Source organism: Bos mutus, chromosome 3 (genome assembly GCF_027580195.1).
Source record: "Bos mutus isolate GX-2022 chromosome 3, NWIPB_WYAK_1.1, whole genome shotgun sequence".
In the NCBI taxonomy this organism is placed as follows: Eukaryota; Metazoa; Chordata; class Mammalia; order Artiodactyla; family Bovidae; genus Bos; species Bos mutus.
In genome coordinates, this window is record NC_091619.1 from 34,416,266 (window position 1) to 34,436,556 (window position 20,291).

The 20,291-nt window shown below is 38.7% G+C and overlaps 1 protein-coding gene across 5 annotated transcripts in view; it reads right to left on the reverse strand.

Annotated features, from left to right (window-relative positions):
• The window catches only part of NTNG1 (netrin G1), a 374,168-nt gene that overhangs the window by 77,677 nt on the left and 276,200 nt on the right, over positions 1-20,291 (reverse strand). For all 5 annotated transcript variants that reach the window (XM_005893208.3, XM_070367580.1, XM_005893210.2 and 2 more), the window contains exons 4-5: positions 17,011-17,183; positions 4,248-4,274 (exon numbers count right to left, since the gene is read on the reverse strand). In XM_005893208.3, coding sequence (XP_005893270.1) covers positions 4,248-4,274; positions 17,011-17,183 — 200 coding nt within the window. The remainder of the gene's footprint in view (positions 1-4,247; positions 4,275-17,010; positions 17,184-20,291) is intronic.

A 20,291-nucleotide genomic window follows, 5' to 3' on the forward strand; every position in this document is an offset into this window, starting at 1 on the left:
ACTCCTCCACCCCCTGCATCATTGGAATATTTAATTTATTCAAGATTAAAGAAGCAGCTATGTCCTAATGTTCATTCAATTTTAGGATAACCACAAAGGTTTCATGAATGCGAAATGCTAGTTACACAAATATGAAATGGATCTGTGATGAGAATACTGGATACATGATATAATAAAGTCCCAAAGGCATTTCACCTGGGACCTTAGCTTTCCTTCTAGAACATCAGCAAACAGATCAAAATTAATGTAGCACACCATACAATCTGCCATATAGCCTCTCTAGTCAGATCATTTTTTTCTTCATTATATAAAACCTAATTATCTAAAGGGCAATTCCAATGAAACTTTTATTTGGGGGATTTAGAAGTATTAAAGAAAAGGGAAAAAACAAACAAACACTGCAGCTCTCTGATAGCATGAACAAGATTACTAATAACCCTTGAGGGGGGAAATGATTAACCTTGTTATTTTCCTCACAGTCCAGGCTTCTACAGTAAATAGGTACTGAACAAAATATATTTGGATGCTGTACGGGAAACAACTTTTATAAGGTCTCCAACTGGCATCAAATGTTTTCAAGTATGAAAGCATCTCTGAGCTTTCTCAACAGGCTGATGGATCCCTGCAGGTACCACTTCCCTTGTTTAATGGTCCTACCAATTAAATCAAATTAGAGATGAATTTTTAACTCTGTGATGAAGGCAATGCTCACTATAAGAGAAACAGGAAAGTGGAATATTTATCTTAAGTAAATTGTTATTTCAAATTGAATAGCTGAAGAGGAGGAGACAGCCAAATGCTTCCATCAATATTTTACACTTTATAAAACATGATGTCAATCATTTGAAGGTAATTTACGGAAACAATGTACGCTTGGGTTCATAAAATGTCAACATACATCTTTTCTTTTGTTGCTAGTCTAAGAAATGGCTTTGTTTATTAAAAAAATTTCAAGTTTTTTTAAGTTGTGTTTCCTGACATGAGTTTTCAGTGGATGATCTACCTTTAACCTCTGACATTTTAATCTTTAACCTCCATCACTTGCTTTTTAGGTGATAATCCCTCACACAAAGCTACTTTGCACATTAGGCCAACTCTTGTTATTCTAATTACCATTTTTTATAATAAACTGTTCAGAGTAATTTGTGAAATCACTTGCTTTTCAGGACTAAAGATCAGATAATATATGTTATAATGATTAGTTTATCCCTTAAACAAAAACATCCACACCAAAACAAATATTAATTTGGATCATCAGCATCAACTAACATTCACTTGGATAAAACTGTGAATGTTTACTTATAACCGCATGATACATTTTACATTGAAAAAATGAAACTTGAATGAATTACTACTGCATCAAGTAAAGAAAAAACAGAGCTCATAGGCTCAAATGGCTACAGATTTATTTTGGGACTCATTAATTGCTGACAATATCACCAATAATTTTTCAGCCACAGCCAAAGCACATCAAAATGACTGAGTTTTAAATCAAGTACCTTTGGGATGATTGGGAAATCTATTTCCTAACAGACAACAGCAGGTACAAATGACCTTAATGGGAAATCTGTTTCAAAAACATTTTTAGCAGATGATCGGAAAGGATGACCACTCTGTCCATGCATTTGAACCTTAATATAGGTGTTGACAGTTTGAAATCTATACTGGAAACTATCAGGCCTCCAAAATCTTTAATCACTGTGTATACAGCAAATGTATGTGAACTTATGGTTACATACATCAATCAATAATTTATGTCACAATATACATCATTCATTGTCCTTGATGATGGGAGTGTCATGAGTGTTATATCTATTATCATGGCATCTTTCTACATACTTGGTGGAATTACGTTCATTGATTTCTTCCTTGAGATAAAGGGAAAAGCCCTGGTAAATGCCCAAACTTAGTTGAAAATCCAAGTGGATCTCTCTTTTCCGGCTTGTACCTTGGAAACTATTTCTATGCCCTCTTGAACAGGCAGGGAGTCATCTATGTATGAATTCTTGCCCATTGGAGAGTAAAGGAATCCACCATTGCACACAGAGAACACCTTATAAGTCCTTATAAGGAATGTGTAAATGCCATTGAAGCAGGCTAGAAGATACAATCATGTTTGATGGTTTTATGGCAAATCTCTTCACTTTAAAGCCAGGCAATAAGCAAGCTAGCCATATGTGATGCTGGGTGACCCCTGGAAGTGCTTATACCATTTGCCTGAGAAATCTGAGGAAACACCCATTGCACTCCTAGCAGAACAGCCAGAGGCATCACGAAAGCACAGAACAAGCTATCACTTTGTTTGTTGGAGGGTTTTGGTTAGACATGAAGGAGTTAAATTTTCCTAGTTTCCTGAATAAAGGTTAATACATTTTCCAAAGGCACAACAAAGCATCCTTTCAGGTCACCACTGATTTCAAAATAAAACAAAGCAAAATAAAACTGGAATTTCCCGATTCAGTGTGTAAAAGGTCAACATCTGCTGATGCTCAAAGATGGGGCATGTGGTGGAGGCGGCCGAATGAGATGTCAAGTGAGCAAAACAGTCAGAAATTCCATGCAACACACAATTGACACTTGGAACAGAAACACATCCCAACGCCAAAGAACTACTTTCCGTTCATCCATTTCTGAAACCTTTGACAGGTCAGATCACCATCTGTCTCAGCTTGCTTCCGTTTGGTTTCCTTTTGCTCCAAAATGCATGTACAAACACAACTGTCAAGGCCTGAAAGGAGCACGTTGTGGCGTATTTATGAAGATAGGCAAATGCCACGGGAGATACGGCAGCAGAAAAACTAGACTATTAGAACCGAAGCTTTCACTTGCAAGTTTGTACCACTGACGTCATTTCAACAAGATCACAAAGAGGAAGCTGTGGCATTAGGCTGGTATCTAAATGAACGTGAACACTAGTTCTATTTCTGTTTACAAAGTGGCTGATGTTCATTGCATTTAACATGTCTAGTGATTAATAAATCTGTGTGTAGTCCTATTCACAAGCTTAAGTAAACTGGGTTGATTTAAAAACTGGAAGACCTGACTGTGCATTTATAAGAGGCAAGAAGTTATTTTATCCAAATTATGAGGATATTGCTTTTTAAATGGTTGTTGTATATTGGAATACTCCTACTACTGTTCTTTACCCTTCCATCACCCTGTTGTGGCCCAGCATTTATGACAAAGACTGGGTTAAACTCTAGTGAAAATGCTTCTTTTCACTTACAGTTCATAATCTAGGCTCCCTCAGTACTTTATTTCAAATCACTTATTCAGTAGCTATTCAAAGGTTTTAACCATCAGAGAGAAAGGGAGCAATATTTAAAAATATGTGAGATTTGGCTCTGAAAAGTTATGGGACATTTCCTTAGTGAGCATTTCAAGCTTGGTGTTGGGATGTCATTGCTTTAAATGTAAAGAGGGAGCTACAGCCTGGTTCTCCCATGGTATCTGGTAGAATGTCTTTGTAAAGGTACTAGAGAAATGTTCAACAGAATGTTGAACTTCTCTTTTCAATTGCTGATATCTCTACTAAAACATTTCTTGCAGGAATTTCTAGTAGCCCCATTCCTAAATTTTGCATGTATTTTTTTTATATCCCTTCTCTACCAAACTTGAACCTAAGTAGTCAGGAAAATATGGATCATTGTATTTTAGGAGAGAGCAATGGACATATTGATTATTTTCTTTCCTTCATTTCTCCAGAAAGACTAATGATCACAAACCGACCTCTTTCAGGCCTTCACAAAGGCTAAAGTTTAATGCATTAATAAAATTCCTTCTCCCTAGTTTCATAGTGATTTCTTTGGGCTAACGAATATGCCTAAAGCATTCACTGGCATTCATTCTCTGCTTTCCCAAATTATGGGAGAAATCCATATACAGTCCTCGGGAGAGAGTTCCATTTGTTTGCTGGTTACTAAGTATGGGTAAATAGGACTGTTCATATTTTTGCTAAATGAGTTACAGTTATGTAAGTGATTGCACCTCTGTAAAGGTAGCCTTCATCAAAAATAGTCAGAAAAGCTGTAGCACTGCCATATCCATGGAGGAATTCTATACAGGTAACTATTTCATCTGTGCTTTCACCATATCTGTGCAGAGAACAAACACAACAATTCAATTCACAAAGGAAATACTCTCTTACATCAGAAATGGACACTGGGAAAATAGATCTGAGGAGCTGAACAACAAAGCCAAGCTAGCCTAGACTTGGTTTGTGATTTTTTGTTTTTGTTTTTACTTACTACCAATACTGGAAATACTGGGGATACCTGGAGAGAAAGAAAACAATAAAGAAAAACTGTTAGTCATTTATTAGTAAAGGATATCTTAAACATCATATAAAAATCTTAGAAACTTAAACACTTGATTACATTCATATCATCAGAAAATTAACACACAAAAACCCCAAACATATATCCAACCACTGAAACCATTTCGCTTATTCTAGAACTCCTTTAACTTATCAGAGTCGGGAAATCAGCATTCATCTTTAACAGCTGGCTCAAGACAGATTCATGACATCGAGCATTTTGTGCTTACCTATAAGGTTAGTGAACATTTGTATGTGGTTCAAAACAGACACTAAGCTAGGCTTGTGTTCTGGGCACCGAGCACCAAGTATACAATGTATGTGCCTGTGCAAATATATCTACATCATGCCATCTATCTCTTTAAACGTGTTGAGATGCATGTGTTAGCAGTTGAAAGGCACTTGTCGTTTTATTTGATTAACTACATATAACCATCATGTTCAGTCCTCTTTTACTCGTGAGATATGTGGATTAAGCTCTGTAACAGAAAGTAAATTGAGCAGAATGCAGAATAATTCAAGAATACATTAGGTTGTATTCACATTGACCATGGGCTTCATCAATTTTTCAGCTTCTGCTTTCGTTGTCAAGCTCTGCTAAGGTGGTGGAACCATTTCAGAATGTGACTGAAGATGTTATAAACGTGGACATGAATTTAGTTGTATCCAGATGAAAACTCCTAGCCAAGATCAGGGGCACAAGAGCCAGGCTATCTCAGATCGAGGCTTTGCTCTTATACTCACTGACTGTGACTTTGGGACAAGTTGCTTATGTTCTCTGTGGCTGTTTTCCACCTGTTAGAGTTGTTGCAAAAGATTATATATATATTATATATATTTAATATATATATAATATATATATAATTGAAATGCTCGAAGCATTGAGCAGGTAGTATGTGCAATAATCAACAATTTTTTGCTATGATTACTATTATTGATTTAGTTGGTTCATCAAACAAGCAATACCATGATAGACACTATAAATAATAGTCAAGGATTTATATCATTTCCACCAAATCCAGGCAGTGGTATGGGTGAGAGCATGAGTTGGGAATAAGAACTAAGTGAGAGTCATGCTTTGCAACTAACTAGCTGGGTGATTTCACGTAAGTTCCCAGCCTCTCTAGGCCTGTTTCCTCATCTGGAAGGGCTAATAATATCTACTGCACAGGGCTGCTGTGAGAATCGAATGAGATAATCCATAAAAATGTCTGACACATGGTACACAGTCAATAAATGATAGCTGTTAATGAGCTGTTCAGGCTTGTTCTCCACATCACTAAAGTGTGCTAACAGGTGGTAAATGTAGGAATCATTAAATTTCTATTTTAGTATTTAATCTTTGAACAACTGCCCTCTGCTTATCTTAACTAATCACTGTACCTTACTCAGAGATTTCTAGCTTTGTATTATTTAAAACTGAGAGCTATTTTCCTATTTCTTAGTAGGGAGGGGAGAAGGAGAAATTAAAGCTTACCATGTTGTTTAAAAAAAAACCTGGAAGGAATGAAATCCTATTTTCAGTTATTAGATACATTCAATGTATGTTGATTTTAAATGCACAGAGCTTATGATGTTTCAGCTTAATTACTGATCACTGATCAACCAAAACTGGAAACTTAAACTTTAATTTTCATGTTTTACTTTGTCTGAACTGAATTTCAAGCTGCATGCGATGTCTGCAAAGGACTGCTGGATTCCTGACCCAACATTTCAGTACACCATCTTTGCCGCATTTTGACAGTGACTTGGTACTGAATCTTTCTTTTTTTTCTTTCTTTGCAAATCCCCTGTTGAGTGAGATACGATGGCAGCATCATAATTTTAGTAGCAATTGCAGAAGCTCCAAATTTCCCCATGATTGAAAATCCGGCTCCATTGCAAGGAACTGCTTTGCCTTTGTAATCCGTCAGAGAGAATGGAAGTTAAGATGGCAGGAAGAGACTTTTCAAGTGTTTTCAAACTTGCATGGAGGTGGAGGGCCATGCATAATGCAAGGCAAAGTTCTCAGGATGTTTGGCCAGACACAATCGAGAACAAACTTGTAAGACTGTTTGATGCAGTACTTGCTGCAGCTGAATATTTTAGAAAGATGCAGAAATGTTTCTATTCCTTTGGGGATGCCAGTTCTGGGGAGAAATGCTCATTGCAGCTATACAAACCTCTCCAAGCAAGACCATTATGAGATCCTATTTCCCTCATGAAGATGTTTTCTATTACCTAACATTTGGATGCTTAAAATTCCGGCTCTTTATCATTTTGTGATTTAAAAAGTTTTGAGGTGCTGCCAGGTGAGTCACTTTCTATTCCACTGCTGTAAAATGGGAACTGCTTAGAGAAGATTTTTAAATTGCTCACTGGAATAAGATTTTTGAAGTTGAAAATACCTGAACACCAAGGGATGTCCATTAGTATATTGTCAAATGTTTTTTCCCCCGTGTTTCTTATTGTAATGTTCAAATACCTTGCTTTTGGTTCTCTACAGACAACTAAAGAATTTAATAACCAGTTATCTGCATTGAAAAGGCTATGAGTAAGTCATGAGAAATCTTTCAAGTGCTTAAGAAACTAAGACAGGAAGGCTACAATTCATTTCATGAAAGGTGGGTTTCTTTGGCATCTGTAAGTGCTGAATCAATGAATGCAATTTAATCACAGCAGTGATGGTTGCCTGTAAACCACAGGAATGACAGTCAGATTATGCTCAGAAAAATTGTCTAGACGTGTCTTGGTAGCTTTTCAGTGTTCCTTGTGAAGTGACAACTATTGTGTAAAGAGTATTTTTACCTTTAAAACTGAGCTCAGAAGTTATTACTTCCCTTCCTTCTTCATCTCCCTGATGTGAATTAGCCCGCGTTCTTTGTGATGCATACCTCTTTGTGCAGGCTTCTGTGAGCAACAACTTATCACCTTCTCTGTGTGACTGTTTGTGTGTTAGCCTGAGACCTCTGAGAGGTAAGTGTCAGGTCTGTATCTCTACTGTCTGTCCAGGATGATGCCTAGCACAGAAAAGTTGCTCAGTGCATATGTGAACAAAAATTTATTGCATGTTTCCAAAGTGTCTATCAGAGTGAAAATACCACTTTTGGTCATAGGATGATCTTTTCCCCTGTAAAATGTTCCACTGAGACATTTCTCAGAGTCCACTATTCATAAATACTTTTGTTGTCTTTGGAAGTTTCCTCCATTCTGAGAGCAAGAATGTACAATGTACAAGATATGCCCCTTACCACTTTGCCTTCCGCGAAACTTGGATGTCAGCTTCATGCTCAACGGATAAATTCATTTAATGTTTGGCTTATTTTCTTTCTATTATTTTTTTTCTCACACCTTCTTTTTATATTCATGTTTGTATACACTTATTTTTGTCTTTTTTCCTAAGCCAATCAGGGGGAAATGCAGATTTTGTGGGCCCAAAGCAAATACAAATCAGGGAGCTCTCTTTGAGAATGTTAATTTCAAAGTATAAAATCATACTAGTTCAGATGGTAAAGAATCTGCCTGCAATGCAGGAGACCAGGGTTCGGTCCCTGGGTCAGGAAAATCCCCTGGAGAAGGGAATGGCAACCCACTCCAGTATTCTTGCCTTGAGAATTCCACGGACAGAGGAACCTGGTGGGCTACAGTCTATGGGGTCACAGAGTCGGACACCACTGAATGACTAACACACACATAATATATAATTTCACCAGACATGAAATTAATGTTTTTATAGCTTAGAAGGAGTCTAGTGAGGGACCCTGTAATTTAAGCTTCATTAGCTTAAATCTATCTCTGAAATAATCTGAAAAACATTTGGGAAAGACAGATGATAGGTAGATAGGAAGGAAGGAAAAAGGAAGATATCAGATAAGCTAATTCAGAAAGAGTGATAAAAAATGGAGAGTTGAAACGGAGCTAAGAAATAATCTTACTCAGCCCTTTCACTTTACAGAAGAGGAAACGGAAGGCACAAATAGAAGCAAAGGCTTCATCCTATTTGACCCCTTTATAGTCAACATTGGCCCGGGTAATTCCTAATCCCTGTCTACTGAGACATTGCTAAATTTATATTGAGGAAATCAAATGCAGGTACGAACGAGTTTTAAGGGAAGGTTCTGCAATATGTAATATATGAGCTTAGGACTTCTGCTTCTTCCAGAATAGAAATGTTCCTTCAGTCAGAGACACACATAAACACTGAGTAAGCCAAAGGACCAAAAGACGGTGAAGGTGCTAAGCTTGCTGTTGTTCAGCTGCTCAGTTGTGGCCGACTCTTTGTAACCCTATAGACTGCAGCAGGCCAGGCTCCTCTGTCCTTCACCATCTCCCGAGATAAGCTTGTAGGTACTTGCAATCTTTCCCTCCTCAATCAGTCCTCCCCACTACCATATTTATTTACAATTTTTCTTTTTACGGAATTCTACTGCAGTTGGGGCATGAGAACTTCGTGGAATTATACAATTTGTTATTTTCTCCTTCCTCCTCCTCCTGCTCCCTGCATCCTCCTCCTCCTACTTTTTCCCTTCTTCCTTCTTCTCCTCTACCCCTCCTCCTTCTTCTTCTTTCTCCTCTCTCCCTCCCCTTCTCCTTCTCCTCTTTCTTCTTTCAATTATACTAACTTTTCCACCAAGTATGTGGCTAAAGGGGACATAGTTAACCTTGAGAAAGTCAACATAATGGAGTCCTCAAAAATAAACATTGATTTTTCAAAGCGGATGAATTCAGTGCTTAAAAGCCATAACTCTTTTTGAGAATCAATGCAAGATTCAGCAGCTATTCACCAAGAAGAAGGCAGAAAGGATAAGGATTCAGCATACTTTACACTGAGAAAAAATATTACCATTGTCGTCTTAGGTGGTTTGACAAAGGCCTATCAAGAAAATGACTAGATCTCCTTATAGCTAGGCTGCAGGAACTGGGAGCTCTAATTCCAAAAAGCCCAACTGAAAAAGAGGGAGGAGATGACTAAGAAAACATTCTACAGCCTCACTTGTATTCTAAAGGACGTTCTACTGCCAACATCCTTCAACCCTGCCTCCTGGTCCAACTGCTGATGATAAGGGGTGCAGTGAGTTGTCTCCCAGAAATTTGAAAGTGAAGAAACTAAGATTGCCCTCACAGAATTATACGGTAGAAACCAATACATAAACAATCCAATCAAAGATGGTTAAGTCATCTTAGAGCAGCTGAAGGGCTCTGGGACCTGAGTGTATATGACAGATTTGACAGAGGTGATATTAGTTCACTATATCTGAGGCCTGGAAGAAAAGCTAGTCAGAAGGTAAAGCCTACAAAAAAGAACATCTTCAGGCATGCGGTGGCAGTACTGGCCTAGCACTGTCTCAGGAACATGGAAGAGTAGCCTGTAAACTTTCAGACCTTCAGTGTCCTCTTGGCATTAGGGAGGCTGACCCTGTGGTAGGACGGATGTGTTAGGATGTTTCAGCCTGATGTCATTAGCATTCGAGTTATTTAAATTTCCTGATCTCATGCTTACTTACCAAGCACCCTTCTGATTGTTATCTGGCTTTACAAGGAGACTTAATTACAGGGGAGAGAATACACTGATCATAAGGCCTTAAATAATCTGCATATTGTATCACTTATTTCATATTGTGTATGAATAAGTTGACATTTGGATGCAATTTATCTCTCCATATAGTTGCTATCTCCAAAGAGAGAATTTGCTGTTTAAACTGGGATGGGCCTATGTGTTAGATTTCAGTGGAATCATAGTGATCGTAACAGCTGACTTCATCATGTGCTTAGTACGTGACTGCCACTAGTTTAATATCTTATATGCATTAATTTGCTTAACTTTTGTAACAACCCTACGATATTAATACTCTGGTTTATTTACCAATGGGGAAAAAATTCAAGCACAAAAAGTTACAGTCAGTTGGGAAGGAGACTGAGATTGGAATACAGAGGTCCAGGATCCAGAGCTTGGGCCTCTAATAACCACTCTATACTGTTGCTAAACTTACTTTGCTATGCTAAGTCACTTCAGTCGTGTCCGACTCTGCGACCCCATAGACGGCAGCACACCAGGCTCCCCCATCCCTGGGATTCTCCAGGCAAGAACACTGGAGTGGGTTGCCATTTCCTTCTCCAATGGATGGAAGTGAAAAGTGAAATAGGCCCCCTCTTTTATCTCTGGTGTGTACGTGCGTGCTCAGTCGTGTCTGACTCTTTGCAGCCCCATGGACTGTGGCCCACCAGGCTTCTCTGTCCATGGGATTTCCCAGGCAAGAATACTGGAGTGGGTTGCCATTTCCTCCTCCAGGGGATCTTCCCAACCCAGGGATCAAACCTGTGTCACTTACGTCTCCTCCATTGGCAGGTGGGTTCTTTACCACCTGGGAAGCCCCTCTTATTTTTAATCCTCAAAAAAAAAAAATCTCTGAAGACACAAAACTTTTTTTCCCAAAGTTTACCTGGATCACAACATAATATGATCTGAACTCATTTGGTGACAAAACCTGATTGAAAGGGGTATGAATGTGGTCTTCTCCTTTATCCCACTGAGTTAAAATAATCATAGGTTTGCTGCAGAAATATTAAAATATTTGATTAAGTAGGGCTACCTGATGTTCTGCTGTGGGTATTGGTATATATACACTGTATTACTTTTTAAATTTAAACAAAAAATTTAATTCCAAATCAGCTCTGGTCCCATAATCATCAGATAAGGGACTGTGGACTAGTTGTTGTACATGAATAACTCAGTAGGTATTTGTTTTTATATATTGGCCATACGGTTCGTGGAAGTAACACTCTGACAGATGCTCTCTTACTGTGGTGACAGAATCGGATTTTGTCTGGTGACAAGAGCCCAACAGTGGTCAAGTCACCAAGGCTGTGAGTGCCACTTAGTTGTTTATTTGCTCAGTCGTGTCTGACTCTTTGGACCCCATGGACTGTAGCCCTCCAGACTCCTCTGTCCATGGGATTTCCCAGGCAAGAATACTGGAGTCAGTTGCTATTTCCTTCTCCAGGGGATCTTTCCAACCCAGGGATTGACCCTGTGTCTCTTGTACCCCCTTCATTGGCAGGTGGATTCTCTACCACTGAACTGCCTGGAAGACATTTAGGGAGGCCTCTAACAACCAGCTAGCCAACATGCCGTCTCTAGATAGGTGGATGGGTCATTAGCACCCATGAAAAATGAGTGATTCGTCTTTCTCTTGGTTTTTCTCTAAATCTCAGTTGATCTCTTCCTGGGGGAGAGTGAAGGCCCTTGTGTTACAGTTGCTGAACTGTGAAGGTCACATACGCCAGGGGACATGGGAAGATGCATGGGAGGCCAATGCGTCCACAGGCACATTTCAGGGCTATGTAGGTTTACTTATTCATTCATCAAATAATTAATTCCACAAACATTTATGAAGGCCAAGAATAAAATACGGTCCTATTCTTAAGTTGCTAACATTTTGGTTCCTGAAGTCAGAATGTCCTGAGTTTAAATCTTGCTCTGTCACGTATTCACTGTGGGATTCGGGGGAAACCTACATTATTGATCTTTATGTGCCTATGTTTCCTTATCTATAAAATGGGGACAAAAACACTACACCTTCCATGGGAACACTGGAAAGATTTATTGCAAGAAAGTACGTAAAGCACTTTATAAAATATAAAAGGCTATGGTAAGCTTAATAAATACAGCTACCACTATAATAATTATTATAATTTTGATTATAGTTGACCAGTTGTAAGTGTCCCAAAATTATCAAGAATCTAGAGAGAGAGAATGTGGAGTATTCTCCAGTATTCTTGCCTAGAGAATCCTGTGCACAGAGGAGCCTGGTGGGCTGCCGTCTATGGGGTCACACAGAGTTGGACACAACTGAAACAACTTAGCAGCAGCAGCTAAATGTTAAATGTTAAATGTTAAAAAAGATACTTTTTCCTAGTATTGATCAGACTCCACATCTAGAATATGAAAATAGTGGCATCTACATTACAAAACTGTTGAGTTTGAAATGAACTAATGCATGTAAAGCACTTAGGAAATCGTCTGGATAATGACACACATGTGTACACTTGGGAAAATATAAATCGGTCAATGCAAATTTAATACCAGGGAAAATAACAGAACTATCATCAAATTACTTTCCATCACTCAGAGGAGCCCTAGGTATTGTATAACAATTCAGGTTGGATTTCTGAACAAACAAATAATGTCAATGTCAGACCAATTTAATTTTCTTTCTTTGAAGAATATTAGACTGTGTAGGTAAGAGGAAAGTAAAAGACTGAATACAGCTGAACTAGCTGGGCTTTCTGTCTGTCTCCATGACATTTCTATCAGTAAACTGAGGAAATTATTTACAGCAGCAAGTCCCCAAAAGAGTGTTTCATAGAAAGTTTTTAAGTGTTCCGTGAAAAATACAGTTTGGAAAACACAGGATAAAATACATTATTTTGGGTGCTCAAATTTTTTAATAAGATAATGTGAATACCTAGGGCTTCCCTGGTGGCTCAGCGGTTAAAAAAACTCTCCTGCCAAGCATAAGATGTGGGTTTGATCCCTGGGTCAGGAAGATACCCTGGAGGAGAAAATGGCAACCCACTCTAGTATTCTTGCCTGGAGAATCCCATGGACAGAGGAGCCTGGAGGGTTACAGTCCATAGGGTTGCAAAGAGTAGGACATGACTGAGTAACTAAGCATACACATACACACACGCACACACACACACACACACAGTGTGAATATCTAACAGTCAGTAAAATGTACAGAATTTTCAAAAATTTTTGAGCCATGGAATTCTTTTAAAGGTCATAAGACACAGTTTGGCAATCAGAGGTATAGATAATATAATCTTTTTTGAAATAATAGTTCCCAAAGGTTAATTAAGTTTTCAGCATCTGTATGTAGGGATTAGAATTTCACTCATGAGCTGGACAAGGAGAATCGAGATAATCATGATTAAGCATGAAGTTGGACAGATTTTCTATCTACTTGGAAGACACAAATGAAATTGAAAGGACATTCAAAATAGAATTCTATTAAAAATAGAATGAAGATCAATAGGGAGAAAGAAAGATGTCTTACAGATAAAACATAAGCTTTGTAGAAAAATATGAAATATATTGATACACATAATATGTACATATGGCTTTAAAGAACTAAGAAAACCTACTGAGTCTTCTAAAAGCACAATGAATAGAAATATTATCATAAGAGTCATTACTTCTGCCTCTGCTGAGTCTATAATAATGGAAAATGATTGGATGGCAGTATTTTAGAGGGCTGGAGCTCTATATTCTTCTCTCCTGGCTCTATAAGCTCCATACAAAAATGACCTTGGCGTTGCTCCAGAATTTAGGACTTCCAAGCCTAGGATTCCAGCAAGGTCTCAGTTAAAGGATCTTCTGAGTGATAGGCTGAGAGTCTTTGCAGGGAGATCTTAAAATTTCCTGATGCGAAGAAGCTCTCCTAGTTTTTATGCTAAGAGTGGGCAGGTACTGATCTTCCTGTTCAAAAATAATCCTGGCTGCTTGAGATTCTGCTAAATCCAGAGATTATCCAATATGAGTGTTATTTCTAGGTTACTGAAGAGTTGGTGTTGAGGAATCAGAGACTGTAACCATTCCATTTTACTTCTTAGGTTCTGTATTCTTGTATTAAAATACAGCTGATCCTAAGTGTTCCTCTTGAGGACTGGTTTGTACCAGCTACAGTCATGTATGTGTGTAAGTGCATGCACGTGGTGAGTGTGTGTATGTATGCATGTGTGCAAAAAAATGCCAATATGACATGAAAATCCTAACACAGTGCTAGAAGTCCTGTGTTTGGCTTAAACTTCCACACTAAAAAAACAGGACTTCCAGGTACAAGACTTGAAAATCTTATCATATGAGAAATGGAGTGGATGATGTTAACCTGGACAATAAAGGACTCTGAGGTTAATATAGTGTTTTAAGACTTAAAAAGAAAAAGTGGTTGGAAATTAGGACACACTTAATATTGATGTTAAGAAATATGTTTTACAACAATTAAAATTGTAAAATAATTGACAAGTCTGCCTTATGAAGAAAATCTTAAAAATAAATTATTTTTGAACACTTATTTTGTGACAGGTGTTATGCCAACCGCATCACATGCATTAGCTTATTCACTTCTCTCAAAATTCCTATGAGGTAAAAACTATTATTATCCTCACATTACAGATGGGAAACCAAGTAACCTTTTTCAAGGTTACTTTTTCAACCTAGTGAATGGACAAACTAGTATTTGATCCTGGAACCCGTGTACTAAACCACTAAGTTGCTTACTTTCACCCTTGGACATTTGCTAGCAGTCTGATGTGGCAGAGATTTTGTTTAAAGTGGTTCTTTTCATTGCAAGACTGGACCATTGCAGATTATTTTAAAATCTTTAAGCTAGCTTCCTCTATATTGAGAGTTGAAAAACTGAATTGAACCTCCTTGGCCATTGTGTCCATCTGTCACCTTCCTATTTTAACAGAGATGGGGAAAAGTCTAGAGAAGGTCAGTAAAAGCTAAGGGATGGATAGACAATAGAATCCACAAGGCAAACTGAAAGAGGTTGCACTTTGACCTGGGTGAACTCGTGGTCTGCAATATGCATAATATTAGGGGTATATAAGTCATTTCCATGGAGACTATAACAAGAAATTCATTACACTGAAAAAGTTTAGCTGGCACAGAAGGTATTTCCAGTGAAATATCTTGAAATAAGCAAGACTTTGTAACACAGTTATGGGTAGGAAAACACAGGGCTGTGTTAGAATAGAAGCCAATGCCTTCAACAGCAGTCTATCCCAGCTGTCTTTCTAGAAGCCTTGACAAGTTGCTCATCCCTGAGGATGAGCCAGAATGCTAGCAAGTGTTTTGAACATTGTTCTCTTCCTTTCTGTCCCACTAAAGAAGACAGGGTATTAAAAAGCAAAGACATCACTTTGCCGACAAAGTCTATTTAGTCAAAGCTATGGTTTTTCCAGTAGTCACGTATGGATGTGAGAGTTGGACTGTAAAGAAGGTAGAGTGCCAAACAATTGCCAAAGAATTTCAAACTGTGGTGCTGGAGAAGACTCTTGAAAGTCTTTTAGACAGCAAGGAGATCAAACTAGTCAATCCTAAAGGAAATCAACCTTGAATATTCATTGGAAGAACCATTGCTCAAGCTGAAGCTCCAATATTTTTGATGTGAAGAGTCACTCACTGGAAAAGACCCTGATGCCGGGAAAGGTTGAAGGCGGGAGGAGAAGGGGATGATAGAGGATGAAATGGTTGGATGGCATCACCAACTCTATGGGCATGAGTTTGAGTAAGCTCCAGGAGTTGGTGATGGACAGGGGAGCCTGACATGCTGCAGTCCATGGGGTCTCAAAGAGTCTGTGACTGAGCGACTGAACTGAACTGAGCTGATGGCTCTCAGCAATTGAGGAAACCCCCACAGAGTTTCTATTAATAAAGCCACCTTGAAAAAAAAATTCAACATTTCTTCTCAACAGAGCTTTATATATTAATTTTAGGAGCTAGACTGTCATTTTTTTTCTTTAACGCAGAAAGAAACTGAATACCCTCAACAAAGAGGTGCTTTTTTAACCTTTGAAGGATTTTCTTCCCTGCTTCATAAAAATTTTATCATAATTTTATGCCCCCATTCTTTATGGCTTGTTACTTGGTCCATTACTCTTATACTTAACTTGATAAGGTCCTGGTTCCTATGATATTAGTTTTTAGGTTTTGGTTTCTCACAGGAGCTGCTTTGAAGTGCCTGGTAACATTGGCAGCCTTAGACAGAGCTGGTGGCTTTTCAACTTATTCTCCCTCTGCTCACTGTTCTGCTGCTTCTGTTACTTCATACTTGAATGGGTGTAATTCTCAACCTCACCCTTCTCTACTTTTAAAAGAGATCAAACCTTGGGCTCTTGTGAGTGGCTAATTGGTCCATGGATGGGATTGGGCAGTTCATTCTGGAAGTAATCACTTCTCTCCTTGAGTGTGTCAGGACATGTCTTCCTCGGGAGGTTCATGGATTTCAGAGGGGCGCCCACATGAATGGGAACGCGGCATCTCTCACAGTTCCTGTGCACACAGATAATGCCTGTGCTCTTTTCACATGCACACACACATTCTTTTTCTTATTGTGGTCCCTGCAGTTCTAGAGTCATGGTCTTTATCAAAAGGTGGCCTCTCCTAAGAGGATACATGCCAGGCATGACCTCAACTGTTGGAATTTGGAAAAAGCCAACCATTTCACTGGACAAAGTTAGGCTGTAGCTAAATATAGAGAAGGAAGCATCTTTTAGACAAAGCATCTCTTAGGTTGCCCAGTATGGGAAATGGGATTATAAACATGTAGAGAATTTCTATGGTTAAAATTAAGCCAGAGTTCAGATTTTTGAATGGCTTTGTTATTTTAGAAATAACTAATAATTTAGAAATTAATTTGGGGAAGGAAAAAAAAGCTCCTGTTTCATCCATTTAGACAAAATTTCTTCTGTGGTTTTACATCATTTCCCAACACACTGATGTCAATGTTGGAAGACTGAGTTTAACAGATGATCCAAGTGCTGAAATGTGCTTACAAGTGGCAAAATAGGGAGTAAAGTTTCGGCTGCATTTTGAAGAGGAATGAGACTACCAGAAAAGGAGTGCAAGCACAATTGCAAGTGAAATCGAGAGGAACTCTCAGCTCTTCGTGCAGAGAATACGGTGTTACCAAGCAAAAGTTACTCACAGGTATTTGCAGTGCCTTTGGGGATGGGGAGATACGAGCCTGGACTCCAAGGTCGGCCCTGATAATTCTTCTTGCATTTCCCACAGTCTGGACCTGTAGTGTTGTGCTCACATTCACAGGTCAGTTTGCTGTTGTCATACACGCACACAGTGGCATGGAGATTGCATTTGCACCTAGGCAGAGGGAAGACAAGAGTTCATTAAGTCAAACTGATCTTGGAGATCACTGAGGCTTTACCCAACTATCTCCTAGAGTTGTGGTTCTCACAGTCGGCAGTGCTTGAGGGCTACCTAAAGACTTGCTAAAATGTAGATTTGTAGGCCCCACCCTCAGAATCTTTTTAACAAGTGTCTTTGAGGGTGGATGTGGGGTTATGATACAGCCTGACCTCATACCATGCTTTGCGGAATCCTAATACCAGTCAGTTCAGTGGGGTCTGAGGCTCCCCTAAGACACCTGTACTCAGAAATCAAGGGTTTCCCAAAAGATATGAAAAATTTTGCCACTAATGAGAGGCTTTTCTGTGCTATTATCAAATCTACAACAACACATCTGGGTTTGAAGAACAATGTCATCTTCTGTTTTTCCTTAAACCAGAAGGACAATTCTTCTTTGTTTAAAAAGAAATATAAGCACTGATACAATTTACTATTCAGATATATTTTATAAATCCCAATAGCTTACAATCAGATATTTTCATTTGGGGCTATAAAATGGCATTCTCAGGCCAAGATTTTTTCCACCAAGGCCTCTACCCAACCTGAGTAATCCTCAGCTTTCCTGTGTGCTGTGCTTAGTCGCTCAGTCATGTCCAACTCTTTGGGACCCCATGGACTGTAGCCCACTAGGCTCCTCTGTTCATGGGGATTCTTCAGGCAAGAATACTGGAGTGGGTTGCCATGTCCTCCTTCGGCGGATCTTCCTAACCCAGGTATAGGATCCAGGTTTCCAGCATTGCAGGCAGATTCTTTACCATCTGAGCCACCAGGGAAGCCCTCGGATTTCCTACTCATGTAAAATAATCACTAAGGTCTTGCATAAATGGGTCAAATGATTCAGGAAAAAAAAAAAAAAAAGTGCTTAGAACACTAGAAAAACCTATGTGTGGCAGGGGTTTGAGGTCATTAGCCAAGGTCTTCCCTTTGGTGCCCGTGAATAAAACTGTGATATATGAGAGGCAACAATGGAATATGCAATTTTCACAAAAATACATTCCCATATCCAAAGTTTCTGACTGTAAAATTGCAAAGTCAGACTTGATATTCGTTGAGGCAGCAGGTTATAAACTATAACATACAAAACACAAGCTGCACCCTCTGGAGAAGTTAAACCCAGGATGACAGAATGTCTATGACCAGAGGTCAGAACAATGTATATGCGAAGAGAAGTGTCCATACAAAGGAAAGAACTTGGACACACAGACCTGGGGAATAAAGGGCCAAGATTTGTCAGGGTCAGGTCCTGAAAATATGTGTGTGTGTACACATCTTCAAACTAGTCTTACCTTTTCCAGGGATGAGGACAAAAATATAAAAAGTCAAATTTCACAAAGACGTTTGGTTTCTTTTTTGGCAGAAGTCATGAATTGGGAAAAGTAACAATACTCTTTCTTAGGCAAGAAAATAAGATACTTTAAGAACTGCTGTTGGTCTCTACAATGTCTGTACGTACGCATGTATGTGTGTGCTCAGTCGCTAAGTCATGTCTGACTCTTTGGGACCCTATGGACTTTAGCCCAACAGGCTCCTCTTTCCATGGGACTTCTCAGGTAAGAATACTGGAGTGGGTTGCCATTTCCTCCTCCAGGGGATCAAACCCATGTCAACTGTATCTCGTGCATTGGCAGGCAGATTCTTTACCACTGAGCTACCTGGGAAGCCATGATGTCTGTACAGCAATATCTAACCTTCTTTCTTGTGCACTGATGGTCTGTTTGGAATACTGATCCATATTTATGGCAAGGAAGCAAAGGAATAGCTAAGATTATTACTGAGAGCTGTCGAGCTCCCCTCTAACTAAAAGGTATAGCTCCTAAAGCAATGGCCACCCATTGAAACCTCCCTGGGTAAGACCTAGCCTTGGCTTCCTCAGGATCTACTACAATTTGTAGTACCTGTAACTACACTCTGCCCTCTGTATAGTTATAATATATATAGTATGTATTATATATATATTATAATAAGCTGAAAGGCTACTATTTAAACGATAGCTATTCAGCATCAGGGGACAACAGAGGATGAGATGGTTAGATGGCATCATCGACTTGATGGACATGGGTTTGGGTGGACTCTGGGAGTTGGTGATGGACAGGGAGGCCTGGCGTGCTGTGGTTCATGGGGTCGCCAAGAGTCAGACACGACTGAGCGACTGAACTGTACTGAACTGATTCATCATCAACACATAAGTAAAATCTTTAAAATTAACACTCTTCCAATCTTTCAAAAAGAGAAAAGATTCAGTTAAGTGAAACAGACAGTATTTAATTATGAGCCAGGTCTTACAAAAATCTCCTATAGGCAGGGAGTTACTTGTGCTAAGTTGCTTTAAATAATCTTTCTCCTTCTCCATTAGCACCTTTATTTATGGCTCTGTTTATAAATATGGAATATGTTAGAAACCTAAGTGATAGAAGCACCAGCTTACATTGATTTAGCACCTTATCTGGTGTTAAAAATTCCAAATGAGGAAATGAACAATGTGACCCCAAAGAATATGCTAGTTTCATGTGTGAAGACCAGGAATGCAAGTAGTAATTGTAAATTGGATTATATATCATGTAGCTGCTAATACTTTTATACTGGTAGTCACTCTCTGAGTCAGAGGCAATTTCTATTCTAAAAGACTTTATATTTGCTGAGAAAATACTATTGAATAACAAAAGGAAGTGAAAGAAGAATAGATGAATATTTAGTCTTATTTTTTCCAGATTTCTTTCAATTAATGGTTCATCTTCACCTGTCCAAAAACTTTTTAATCATTCAAGGCTTAACCCTATTCATAACTCTTTCCTGATATCTAGCCTACCTACTGTAGACACCGGATCTTTAAGCTTCTGATTCCCTTAAATGTTTCTGTGTGTTTGCTTTGGTTGGTTTTTATTTAAGGCTCTTTCTGCTTTTAGAATTTTTATTCATTGCATCTCTCCCATCTTAAGGAAGAAAAACATCCACCTTGTATTCTAGCCTTTTCTAGCTATGACTTTAACACTCTCTTTCCTCTTGAGTTTTCTACACTTGCCATCTCATTTTCCTCTTCTCCCACTCAATAACTGTTTCCAACTA